At 42.3% G+C, this 14,275-nt stretch overlaps 1 protein-coding gene across 4 annotated transcripts in view; it reads left to right on the plus strand.

Annotated features, from left to right (window-relative positions):
• LOC131245471 (probable LRR receptor-like serine/threonine-protein kinase At1g07650) overlaps positions 1-14,275 on the plus strand; it is a 50,542-nt gene that overhangs the window by 30,331 nt on the left and 5,936 nt on the right. For all 4 annotated transcript variants that reach the window (XM_058244959.1, XM_058244960.1, XM_058244961.1 and 1 more), the window contains 4 exons: positions 11,656-11,721; positions 12,625-12,660; positions 12,806-12,852; positions 13,841-14,223. In XM_058244959.1, coding sequence (XP_058100942.1) covers positions 11,656-11,721; positions 12,625-12,660; positions 12,806-12,852; positions 13,841-14,223 — 532 coding nt within the window. The remainder of the gene's footprint in view (positions 1-11,655; positions 11,722-12,624; positions 12,661-12,805; positions 12,853-13,840; positions 14,224-14,275) is intronic.

The raw sequence follows: 14,275 nt of genomic DNA on the forward strand, positions 1-14,275 counted from the left end.
GTTCTTCAATTCGGGTGCTTCCAATCATATGATTGGTGACATATCCCATCTTCGCGGCACTCATCCCTACACTGAAAATCAGGCTATTTCTATAACGGATGACACTAGACTACCCATTCAGTCCCTTAGATCATTGACTTTCTCTCCTTCTGCCCATCGCCAGTTCACCCTTCGTGATGTGTTTCATGTCCCTAACCTATTCTCCAATTTAATTTCTGTTGGTCAACTTACATCCAATAATTACTTAATCATATTTCTTCCAAACTATTATTTTGTGCAGGATTTAGCAACGAGGAAGGTACTTGGGAAGGATAGGCGGCATGGTTGTCTGTACGTGCTGGACTTTGACCCGTCTGTCACTCTGGCTCATTATTTTTTTTCTCCATCGTCATCAGATATTTGTTCTGCAAATAAAATGTGGAAACTCTGGCACTTTCGCATGGGTCATACACATTCAGATCGGTTAATTTAGTTTTTTTCTTCTGGCATGTTAGGGAATATTTCTCTTAATAAAAGTGATTTGGATTATTCTTGTTCTTACTGTTGTCTTTCAAAGAGTAAGTGTATTCCCTTTCCTCTAAGTACTACAAAATCATCATTTATGTTTGAACTAGTGCATACGGATGTCTGGGGTCCTTCACCAATTATGTCACTCTCTGGGTTACGATACTATGTCATATTCATTGATGATTTCACATGTTACACCTGGATTTACTTTCTGCACTCTAAGTCACAGGTTTTTGAAAAATTCAAGTTATTTCACTCCATGGTGGACACTCAATTTCAAGTAAAAGTTCAAACTCTCCGCTCTGACTCAGGGGGAGAATATCTCTTAATAGATTTTCAAACATATCTTCAAGGTCATGGGATTATTCATCAGACCACATATTCTGATACTCCACAACAAAACGGGGTGGCTGAACGAAAAAATCGTCATTTTGTTGAAACTACCAACACCCTGATGACAGCTATGAGTGTTCCTCGTTCTTTTTGGGCGGAAGCAATGTTACATTCAGTCTACTTGATTAACCGAATGCCAACCAAAGTTCTGACCAGTAAATCTCCCTACTTTGTTCTCACTAGCTTACCTCCTACATATTCCACATTTCGTGTTCTTGGTTGTGTATGTTATGTTCACCTGACATCACGTGAACATAACAAACTATCTCCAAAATCAGTCAGATGTATGTGCTTGGGCTTTGGAAAAACTCAGAAGGGTTTTTGTTGTTATGATCCGGTCTCTCATCGTGTTCGGGTATCACGACATGTTGTTTTTCTTGAGCATATTGCCTTTCATTTATCTGTTCCTCCACCGCACGCACCAAACTCTCCTGGTCTTACCACCTTTCCTGACATTCTTTTTGCCTCAAATACTCTCCCTCGTCCGTTACAGGTTTACTCATGACGGCCACGTACAGATCCTCTACCTATTACTCTCCCTACTGTACCTGTTGTCGATCCAGAACCCACCATGATACGTCGTTCCTCTCGTGTACATCGACAACCTAATCGCTTGATATACTCTATGTCTGCCACGAATGCTACTTTGGATAGTATATCTATTCCTACTTCATACACTCAGGCAACCCCTCATGATTGTTGGAAGAAGGCTATGACAAAAGAACTTGTAGTATTGGATGATAATGATACGTGGGACATTGTCACTCGACCCACTGACCAACAATTAATTGGTAGTAAATGGATTTATTCTGTAAAGCTCAAGTCTGACAGATCATTGGATCGATACAAGGCTCGACTTGTAGCTCAGGGATACAAACAGGAACATAGAATTGATTATGATGAGACATTCGACCCTGTGACCAAGATGAAAACTGTTCACACTCTTCTGGCAATATCATCCGTTCGTTCTTGGCCACTCACTCAGATGGATGTGAAAAATGCTTTTCTTCATGGAGACCTCCAAGAAATAGTATATTTGAAACCCCCTCCTGGCTCTTTAATCCCTACCAATAAGGTATGTCGCCTAAAGAAAGCTTTGCACGGCCTCAAACAAGCTCCTCTGGCCTAGTTCCAACGCTTTCACGATGTTGTTACGGGTGTTGGCTTTACTCAAAGTGGTCATGACCTGTCCTTATTTCTGCGCACCACTGATCACGGAATTGTCATTGTTCTCGTATATGTTGACGACCTACTCCTGATTGGTAGCGATGCTACTGGCATCTCAGCATTAAAGGAAGTTCTGAAATCATCATTCAAGATAAAGGACCTCGGCCATCTAACATACTTTCATGGGCTTGAATTTTCACGTTCTCAACATGAGATCCTGGTCAGCCAGCGTAAATATACCAAGGATCTTCTCGCTATGGCTTCATTGACGGATCAGAAGACAGTTCAGACTCCCTTAGAACTTAATGTTCAGTATGACCGTGACGATGGTGATCTTCTTGCGCAGCTCACATTATACCGCCGTTTGGTTGAGAGTCTGGTTTACTTAACAATGACTCGCCCTAATATTGCCTATGCTGTCCAAGTTGTCAGCCAGTTTATTTCTACTCCTCGGACTCTTCATATGACTGCGGTGTTGCGCATCCTACGGTACCTACGTGGAACTCTAGATCGATCACTGTTCTTCTCCTCCACGACAACTCTGGACCTTCGTGCTTATTCGAATGCTGATTGGGCCGGTTGCGCTCTACCACGAAGATCTACCACTGGCTACTGTGTTTTTCTCAGCACTTCTCTCATCTCTTGAAAGTGTAAGAAGCAAGCCACTGTTTCCAAATCAAGCACAGAAGCCGAGTATCGAGCGATGTCAGCTGGTTGTAGTGAACTTGTCTAGTTACGTGGACTTCTTTCTAACTTGGGCATTCATTTACAGAATCCTACTCCACTACATGTAGGTAATCTAAGTGTCATTCAGATTGCCTCTAACCTTGTTTTTTATGAACGGACAAAGCATATTGAAGTTGACTGTCACTTCATCCGAGAGAAGTTTCAGTCTGGGCTCATTTTTCTTCCACATGTTGCATCCCATGATTAGATTGCAGACATTCTCACGAAGTCCCTCACTTCTACACAACACTCATTTCTAGTTGGCAAACTATTACTTGTCAATGACCAACATTAGTTTGAGGGGGGATGTCAAACAATCCGCATGGCCACATGCTTTGTATAGCCACATGCCTTGTATAACCACATGCCTTGTATATCTAATTTCCATAGATAGATGATTCTGTCTTTATCATTTACCTTGTATAGATGACTGTAAATCTCTATATATTCAACCCTTTTAGGTTGTCTCAAATACACAGAAAACCAAAGGAGAATCGCTTCTCTTTGCTTTTAGGTTCTACAACTCCAGGGTTAGCACAAGACAGTTTCAACGAGAAGATCTAGTCCTTCACCGCGTCTTCCAGAATACTGCGGAGCTTGGAGTAGGGTCCCTTTGGCCGAATTGGGAGGGACCCTATCGGGTGGTCAGCTTGGCTAAACCAAGGTCCTACTGTCTAGAGGACTTGGAAGGACGTCCGTTGCCTCACCCCTGGAATGCCGAGCATTTAAAGATTTACTACCCTTAAGGGGGAAAGCTTTGTATCTTGTACGGATTGGATCTGCTAGCTGCTTCGACTCTTAATAAAAGATCGCCTACTCTTCTACTCTACTCTTCTACTTGGTTTATTATGCGGTTACTTCACTACACTGCGAAGGGTCATCTCTCATGTGCAGAGATGAAGTCCTTCGACGAACCGATCCCTTAAAGAAAGGGTCAGCTTGTCATTCGACAATGGTCTATGAAACGGCTAAATATGCTACGAAGGGTCATCTCTCATGTGTAGAAATGAAGTCCTTCGACGAACCAATCCCTTAAAAAAGGGGTCGGCTCGTCATTCGACAATGGTCTATAAAACGGTTAAGTGCGCTGCAAAGGGCCATCTCAATTATTGACACAGAACCCTTCGATGAACCGACCCCTCAAAGAAGAGGTCGGCTCGTCATTCAACAAATTTAGCAAGCAACAACATGAAAAAGGTGAACATTCACACGCTGAGTCAAAAGATTAGATTGGGTATGTTCAATTACAACCTGTCGTTACAAAAAGAGGGGGAATGAGAAGGATCAACTCGAAGTCGGGTCGACTGGGGGCTCAGATTCAGGGGCTTTCTTAGCCTCGGCAGTTGCTGGTGGGTCCGCCTCTGCTGCTAGAGAATCCTCGGCATCCTCCATCGCTAAGACATCGAAGTCCAACTCAGGATAAGCACCTCGGACTTCGTCCAAGCACACTTTGTAGCCGGCGTTGTAGGCATAGTTGTAAATCTTCTCCAGCTCATCATTTCGCTCCTTGGAGGATTTGAATTCCTCCACAGCCGCTGCGGCCTAGGAAGTAGCCAAAACCTCGAGTGCCGAGCACTGCTTGGCAAGACCCTCAGTAGCCAAGGCTTCCAACTCGGAGCATTGCTTGGCAAGACCTTCAGCAGCCTCGAGCCTGACGGCCTCAAGCTCGGTAACCAACCGAGCATTGTCCGCCCTCGAATTGTTCAGGTCGGACTCCGCCGAGTCAGCGCGAGCCTACAGCTCGTTGATCTCCCCTTAGAGCCCTAGCTCCCTCAGATGACCCTCTCTGAGCCAGACCTTCAGCTTCTCGCCTTCTTCAGCTGAGGCCTTCAGGCGTTCTTCTAGCTCGGCCTTCTCCCCTTCAAGCCGAGTCATCGTCCTCAGCCTTTCTCTGATCTGGACGAGTGTCGGCAACACCTGAGAAATCAAGGGTTATGTTGTCAGATCAACAGCCAAAAGACTACAAGTAAAATGACCGAGACCAAAAGACTTACCATGTAACAGCACGATGCAAAGTCATTTATGACCGACTCGGGCAGTCAGGTCATGGTCCGGACCACAGTCGACTCGGGCTTGTGCTTGGTCGCCCAGCCATTCAGCAGCGAGCGACATCTAGTGACCGGTCACTAGCTCCTATCCTGCAAAAGGGACCGGACTCGCAACACCCCCAACGCCACCAGCAGTCGAGGCTTAAGCCTCAGCCTCGGGAGCATTGGAGTCGCCGACCAGTGCTTCGACTCCATGGACCAAAATCTCGTTCACCTCCGCTGCAGTGAACACGAGATTGCGGTTCTCGACATCGGCGACCGAGTCGTGAGAGAAGTTCGGCACTGTGGATTCTCCCACTACCTCCCTTCAAATCCTAGGAAGCGGGGAAAGGATAACCTCGGAGGCCAGGGTTGGTGTCGGTGCTAGTGTTGGCGCTGGCACTAGTGCTAGTGCTGGTGCCGGTGCCGCGGCCACCTCTGCCATTGACGGCTCGGCCGTTGGAGTCTTCCTCTTTCGGGCCGTTATCTTGACTCGGGTCTCTGATGTCAACTCCAGAATGATGTTGAACAGAAGGTGTGCTGCTCTCCCCCTCTTCCTCTTCAATCCCGCTGCATCAGCCATTCCTGATCAACAAAAGAGTTAGCCTCTTCTACTCAGGAAAAACAAGTAACAAAAAGAAATGAAGTCATGAAACCTGCCTAAGGCCGCGAGGAAAGGCATGACTCTGCAAAAGCCGGACGACACAAGGTTGTCTGGAGTGATTGACTATGCCAGATACGATCCTCCTCCTTGAGTAATCGAGCCCTGGCTATCTGAGCTCGGAGGAGGGAGGAGAGTTCTGGCGAGCCCCTTAGGTAATCTACAAGCAAGACAAGCAAAAGTTAGAACGAAAAATGAGCAGAGAAGAAAAGAAAGCTCAAGCCTATGCAAATCTACCTGGGAGGGCAAACTTAGTGGGTACTCGGACCCAGAGGCGTCCAAGCTTGAATGCTGGAGCCTCCCATTCTCCCGAGGCCCAGAACCATTTTCCCTTCCAATCCTTGTTGGAAGAAGGAAGCTTGGCGACAAGGCCCAGGGTGTATTGGGCCCTTGCCGAGAAATAGTACCAGTATGGCTTGTCCCGATTGTGCTTAGGCTGGTACATCACTAGGAACTCATCCGGCGACAGCTCCTGGTGCCTTAACTTTTGCCAGATGATGAAGGTCAATGCCAGGATGTGCCACGCATTAGGGACTAGCTGACCTGGAGCTAGCCTCAGTTGTGCCATCACCGCGCACATAAAAGGATGAAGCGAAAACTGGAGTCCGCATTGAAGGGCTCAGACGAAGACTGCTACTTCTCCGTCGGAGGGGGTCCCAGGTCCATCAAGGGCAGAAGGAGCCCTGATGTGCACCGAGCCCGGAATCTGGAACTCGGTGCGAAGTTGAGCCATCTGTGACTCAACCAAGACTGAGCCCCCTAGAACCCCGACTTCAACTCGGCCTCCCGAGGGCCCGGCTAGCGATCTCCTAGCAGGGTCTGGAGGTACTTTCTTCATCCCCTCAGCTCAACCCTTGGTCTTAGCTCTGGTATTCTTCTTGGGTGGAGGGTACAGTGGGACAGCCTCGAGAGTACCTTTTGAGCCCCTTCGCTCGAAATCTGTGCTCTTGGGCTCCGACCCATTCTGGACCTCGCGGACTTCGTCCGAATTGCTCGACATTGTGAAGAAAAAAGTGAAACGGTGGAAGACTCACAGCGCTGTGGGCGATTTACTTCGGTGAAAATTCTCCTTTCCGGCGAGCTTATCCGAGTGGAATCCTCTTTTCCGACCAGGAAAATCTCTTTTTCGGCAGCAGGTCTCAGGGAGGAGAGCAGGAATCAGAAAAAGCCAAAGAGTATTCGAGCGTAGGAAAGATGAAATGAAAGGAACCTCGGGATTTTTATCGCCTGACTCTGCCGCCTGCAATCATGACGGACAACTGTCGCCGAAGCTAAAACGGCTCGGATCCGAGTCCAATCGTATGCGTGGCGATCCGCAATACGCGCAACCAAACGTCACTCCGACCCGTGCGCAGTCAGTAATCAATGCCCCGGCGCCTCTTCGCATTGCTCCGACCTGTGCGCTACCAGCATTCAATGCGCCAACGTCTCTTCACATTTCGAGATCCACATGGCATCCCTTGATTCACTCGGCTGAACCGTCTCGACATCCTTGGCCACGTGTGTGATGCCCAGTGGCCAAAGCGGGAGAAGCGGCTATCTCCGTATAGAGCACAGGTCTTGAAGCTCATCATAGCAACACTTCATTCAGCCCCATCATTGCAAGGAAATCGATGGCTCACTTCCCCAAGCCTCGGTTCTGTTCTTCAAGCCTCAATTCACTTTCCCGAGTCTATTACTCTCTGAGTCCGAACTCGAACTTAGAGAGTAAGGGGGCTTCTGTTATGGGTAAATCCGAACCGAGCCGCATCAAGGTCAACTTTGGCACCAATGAGCAAGGCCTCGGACTGATAAGCCTCCGACCTGAGGTGAATGTCCAACCCAAGGGCTCTTGTAGAGTTATGACACCGAACCGAGACTCGGAATGAGTCATCTCACATCCTACGAGCCGGATCTCGGAGCTACAACAGCACGTCCGAACCGATTATGTCAACTCGGAATACAGGAGAGCATCACCTACCCACCTAGCGTTCCTCCAAGCCGACCCTCTCTACTTAGCATATCAATAATCCACTTATCCATGGGTTCGAGTTGTTGAGTAAGATCCGGACCATGAGGTCAGCTCGGACGCTAACCCTGGTCAGCGAAAGCAGTAACGCACGACTGGAGTAATGCTCATAGCACGATCTTTGGATAACCACCGACGACTGTGCGCGTGTAGCCCTTGCGTAGTGGCGATGACCGTGCCGAAATTATCGGACACGTTCATCGCAGCCCTCAAGTATAAATACAGGCCACTACTACTGATACAGGTACGCAACATCTCGCACCTTCACTCTACTCTTACACCACTTAGACCCTATTTCCCTAGCCTAACTTAGGCATCGGAGGGTCCCCTGTTTGTGCCAGGGTCTCCTTTGCTTGTTGCTTTGTGTAGGGCCAGGGTTTGCTCCAAGCATTCAAGGCTCGGCGGGGGGTGAACCAGATTTTGACATCAACATGCATCAAAACTTCCATGGGAGAGAACCTAAGTCTTCATGATGGACCCTCCCATTAGGGATTGACAAAACATGCATGAGGAGTGTATGCTCTCTAATTGAGAGAAATAGAGAATTCCTTCAAGTGTTCCTTGTGAAATGTGTCTCAATGCCATGTGAGCAAACTCATGTACTTATGTGAAGACCTCTCTCAAATTGGCCAGGACCTAGTCAACACTACAAAGTAGTCTACAGTACCATGACAACCTGACACACTTCCTGAGTACACCCAATTGTTTAAATATCGATAGTATTGGCTGATACTATTGCATAGCAGCAATACACAACTGAGCTGACAGTGTTGAAATTCCTGGTATCGATCGATATTTCACAAAATATCACCTTTATAAGTTACCCGATATCTTCGATACGTACGATATGTATCGATGATTTGCGGTTGCATCAATCCCCTTGCGAAAAATTGCCAAAAACCTGATTTTCTTACTATCTTTCGCCGTGACTACATTCCTAAGGGGATTTTAACTAATCCTTTTCATTTGTTTGGAGAGAAAAAAGGGATTTGGGTGCGGAAATCGTGATCGAAGAGCATGCATTATCAGAAATTCAATAGGTGATTTTGTGCTAATTTGAATTTTTTTTCTTTCTTGAATTTCTTGAAATTAGTAAAATGAAGTTAATAATCCATGATTTTGGACATTTTGTATGCTTAATCATTGATTTTGACCTCTGATTTTTGAATTTGGAGCAATTTTGAATTTTATTCTATTTTACCCATTTAACTTGCAGGTGGAGTGAGGAAAAATTAAATTAGAGTGCTTGAGGCTATTTTACAGATTAAAGGAACTTTTTTAAAAATTTGAAAACAATTATCTTTTAATTAAAAATATTTCAAAAATTATGTTTTAAGGAAATTAGATTGATCGAATGTTATTTGTGCCTAATATTTATGCTTTTATGAGTGTATGCTAATCATATGTTTAACGTCATCCACGCATTTATTTTTTCAGATTTTTTTAAAAAATAAAGAATATATATTTTTAAAATTTTAAATAAGCGCATTGTACATTGTAGGATAGATTTAGTGCAAGTATTTAGTATATTGAATGCGTTAATAAATGATATGAATTATAGAAATATTACTTATTTATGATTTTAATTTTTTATTTAAAAATAAGTAAAAAAATGTTAAAATATTTGAGATGATAATATTTGAAGGCACCACATAAGTATATTTTTACTTCTTTTTTGGCTTTTGAATGTATTGGTTGTGTTTTCATACATGCCTTCTATGATTTATAAATTAGATGAACTGATTTTGAATATAGTTTCATCACTTTTGTCAAATAGGGCATAGTTTAGAACCCTATACAAAGGAAACTTATTATGTGTAATTGCTTTGTTTTTTTTTTTTTTTTTTTTTTTTTTTGTGATCTTTTGAGTTCTAAGTGTGTAATGACATCTTTTTTAACATCTCCTGAAATTTCATTGAAAATTTTGACCAAATTCCTTACATCTCCCAAAAATAGCAGTACATTATGTGATACATGTAATATTTCCTATGAGATACCGATATGTTTCTATATCCCAAGGGTGTGAGACATGCATCAATACGGATACTTAAATCACTGAGTACACCAATAGTTGGAACTACCAAGACAAATCCCTCTATATTATTGGCCAAACTAATACACATGGCTTTCTACAAAATCATCAATGGACTACATTGAGTAGAATCAAACCAAGTACTTAAGATCAATATTGATGCGGAACATATCATAACAAGATTAGTTATAATGCAATGTAATAAGATGAATGTGGTGTGGAGAAGCCAAAAGGCCATGTTTGATTGGCTTTGAGGGCACAAGAACCAACATCTTTCACAAGACAATCCATCATTTCATTAGTGAAACAAGGAAGAACATGAAAATAAACCTCTAAATATTTAGCTAACTAATAAATTTCCTTAATCATATTAGCAAGCCTCTAAGAGCCCAGACTTCTCCTTAAAAGCCCAGTGGACTGGCACAATCACCTTCCACCAAGAGTTTACCAGACATCACTAAGTTAAACATCTTTTACGTTGTCAATGAGTCCTTTTGTTTTATGTATACTTTTGGTCGGTCTGACTAGAGATCTCCAATTTAATGTCCCTTATTCCATCAAAAAACACACCACCAATTGCTAACAAACCTGAATAACTTAAGGAGCTACCTTATAAATTTAACTTAACAAGGTGTTTAGGAATGTTGAATACCTTGGAAATGAAAACAATTTCCTAAGAAATGTGCTTTTCCCTCGTTTATGAAAAAGGTACAGTCAGAAATTGTGGATATTTATGTCTTCAAAAAAATTGTTAAATGTAAATTTCCAAGTTTGCATGAGACACCTGTCACCTTTTGATTGTTGACCTTTTATCATTTCCCAAATAACTACACTCCAAACCAAATAGCAGAATTGTCGTTGGAATCCACAGTTTTTCATTTTGTGAGGATTGCATGTTGCTTTTCCAAGTCCAAGTCTCTATATCTAAACACCCCATAAGAAATCCACAGAGCGGTCTTCACTTAGGCACCAATATTTGAGTGCTTGATTTCACTTGCTTTATGGAATTTCAATCTCAAGAGATGCTTGCCTGGAGTATTCTAGTAAAAGACAAATTAATGATGTAACTTTTACTCTCTGCTAAAATTTCAAACAACATGCTCTCTAAATTCTTATTATTTCTTAGCTTCCAAACTTCTCATAAAATTGTGAATGGAAGAATTCTCCCGAGAATTCAGCCCTCCTCACCGAAAGGATCGCTTGCCCACCCCTCAACCAGTTTAAATCTCAATGAAAAAACCACCACAGCACACAAGCCAAGCATCTTGCAATGAATAAAGAGATGACAGACCGTCTCTTCATCATTTTACTTAAAAGGCATCTGGTAGATTGCCAAATGTTCCATAGCCCTTTACAAAACCACACGTTGCATGTAAAGCTGGGACAAAAGGAAATTGTAAAGCCCGTCTATCATGATTATGATGATATGGGGAAGATGCTAACACTTGGCTCTTAAGGTTGTCTCGAGAAAGAAGAATGCAAATATGGAAGGTTTAAACTCTGTTTTGGTAGGGGATCATGCAAAAACACAATTAAGTCTAAGCCCAAATTTCAGCATGCTGCATACTCTACACGTCAGATTCGTGTCACCGAGATGATGCCTTCTTTGCTTAATCTCAATTTTTTAACATTTTTCTTTTATTAAAAAAACTTCCAAAATTGTCAAGTGGAAAAAAGTGACACTTTCTTGACCAAATATGATGTGGAGGGTATGGAGATTAGTCTTATTCCAAATTTTCTGGATTTGCCATCCAAATGGAGCCTTAATCAAAGGAAATCTCATAGAAAATCTTGGTGGATTATTTATCTTATACTTGTAGATTTTTCTTAAAAATTTGAGTGCTTGTATAGAAGTTGTTTGGTACTTTGAGTTTCCCTTAAAGTTGCATAAGCCAGTGAATTTCAAAGGACAAACTTTTTACGAGTTCAATCTTTCTAAAGATATGGTCAAATGCTAGAAAAAATTGTTCCCAAATTAACAGGAATCGTTTTTTGTCAAAATTTCACCATTGAGGTTTGAAATTATTTCCATGTGTTATATTCTATTTACATGGTTGGCTTATTTTTTCCATAACACATGAATAGCTTTTTTATGTCATTTTTTTCTTGTTGCTTCCTTCTCAAAATTTTGCAGTGATCTTTCCTACAATAATTTTACATGGGGAAGCCTTGTGCCACTAAATTGTCAACAAGGAAGAACGTAAGAATAGTCTTCAATAGTTTTAACATTTTAGTACCTCATGGTAGGGGTGGCAACGGGCCAAGCTCAGGCTGAGCCAGGATGATCCTAGCCCAGACTTAGTCCCCAAAGCCTCACCCTAGCCTAGCCCAAACTCTAATCGAGTTAAAAAGGTATTGGCCCTGGACCTGGTCTAATAGGATTGGCCTTATAACTTATAAGGAGGAGTCAAATGATCAAAGGTTTGGAATAATCCAAGCTAAGAATTCTTTTGGGATATCCTCTATCCATGATGAGTCCCACCATATAAATGGTTTTGGCCCTAGCTTGTACTTAGTCTCAAAAGCCCCAGCCCTGGCTTGACTCATTTCCTAATCAGGCTAAAAAGGCCTTGGCCCTAAACATGGCCATGCGGGATTGGCCTTGCAAGGAAAAGAGTCAAATATTCAAAGGTTTGAAATAATTCAATCTAAGAATTCATTTGGGTTATCTTCCATCCATGACAAGCCCTATCATATAAATAGTTTTGATCATTAAAAATTACCCTAAATTCAACGTGTGTCTTTATGCTACATTTACGTTGACTGGGAACTACTTGCAAGTGTCTTTAAACCATCCATTCTTTTTTGTACTACGGTAGCCCACTTGATAATCGGACCTGGACAAAGGGCCAGGCTAGACCATTCATCGTTCGCCCAGTCCTTGCCGCAGACTGGGCATGAATTTCAAGCCTAGCCTAGTACCTCGGGCCAAGTTTAGACGCCCAAGCCTTGGGCCTATAGGGCTTGGCCACCCATCCCATTGTCACCCCTACCTAAGGTTATGTAGCCTCTTCTTCTTTTCTTCTTTTCTTTCTTCTTTTTTAATCCTCTCCTCTCTGTTTTTTTTTTCCCCTCAAAGAGCTTTTCGCTTTTTATTCTACAGAAACTTGTTTGGCAGCTCTTCAATGGGGAACAACACGTGAGTACTTTTTTGTGAAACTGCATGGTAAATTATAGATAATCGTCGATGTTTGTGAGTAGCTGGTTTGGTTAATTTGGAAGCCCCAGGCACATTTAAATACGTGATTCATGCTGATGCATTCTTGACCACATTGATAATGCAGAAGTGGAGCTTTTCCATGCTTAAAAAAGATCTTTCCCTGTTCAAAATGTAAGGTTATCCTTTTTTAATTAGTGTGAACTTGAAATTGTCTTCTTCATTCACAAATCTGTCTTTGGTGTGGTTCCTTCCAATGTTAGTATGCCCTTTTTGAATTAGTGTTACCTTGAAGTTGTCTATTTTGTTCTCACTTCTGTCTTTGGTGTTTTCCTGTTTGATCTTCCTTCCAAAGTATGCAATAAGTGGCAACAATAATTATATCAACCAACAAATTCTCTAACCTTTCCAATACAACTAAAAGGCATAGCATATTTACAAAGATTTGGAACGAAGACGAAAGATGAAGAAGATGACGACAATCAGGGAAAGATGAGGATGTTAGTTAACAATAAGCTCCTCGCTTCTTGGAAGATAAAACTTCTGTGGATCTAGTATTTGATGCGAGTATCATTTAAATGCAAAGCATGCTCTTAACTACTAAAACTAATTATATCGCCATAAATGCATATTTTCCTCCCACTTAAAGTGGTTCTTCATTTAATTTAAAATGTTCAATGGAATGCGAGTCTTCCCCTATTAAATGTTGATAATTAAATCATTGTCATTGCCTTGTCCCAGCTATTTGTGGTCAGCTTTCTCATGATTGTTTTGCAGATGTACAACAATCACCTGCCTACTCGATATCAACCCTCTTGCTTTACCCAAGCTGGAGACAGGCTGGTCCTTCGTTACCAATTTGAGTTGTAAATTTCATAGTTAAATAACTTTAAAATTATTGTAAAACTTATATTTTGCATAGAAGACACCTAGAAAAGAAACTTGAAGAAAGGATAACTTTGTGTTAAACCAGGGTCTGATAAGGTCAATTTGGAAGTTTACCAAAGGTACAAAAACCATCGAGGTAGTGGAAAAGAAAAACGAAAACAAAGATGAGGCATGGAAGTAACTGTCTGAATTGGGTTAGCTCGAATTTGCCTTTTCCTTGATCTTTCCTTGATCTTATCCTACAGCACTAATCACTTGCAGATTTATATGGCAGATCATTATTCTTTGTATATAAATTGTGGTGGAGATCGAGTAACTATAAACAAGAACACTACATATGAAGCAGATCGAGAACTGTCCGGCACTTCAACCTTTGTTTTAAGCGATGGAAGAAACTGGGCACTTAGTAGCACTGGAAACTTCATTAATGATAACAGACTTATAGACAGCTACATAGCAGAAAATAAATCCATGCTATCTATGCCTAACTCTGAGTTGTACGCTAAAGCACGGCTTTCTCCCATTTCCCTCACGTATTATGGGCTCTGTCTTCTAAATGGGAACTACACCATAAAGCTCCACTTTGCAGAGATAATCTTCACAGATGACAGAACATATAGCAGCCTTGGAAAGCGCATATTTGATGTTTACATTCAGGTAGTCAATCACCTTGCAGAGACACTTTTCAGTTAATTTACAGGAGTCATGT

This window comes from Magnolia sinica, chromosome 5 (genome assembly GCF_029962835.1).
Source record: "Magnolia sinica isolate HGM2019 chromosome 5, MsV1, whole genome shotgun sequence".
NCBI classification, from domain to species: Eukaryota; Viridiplantae; Streptophyta; class Magnoliopsida; order Magnoliales; family Magnoliaceae; genus Magnolia; species Magnolia sinica.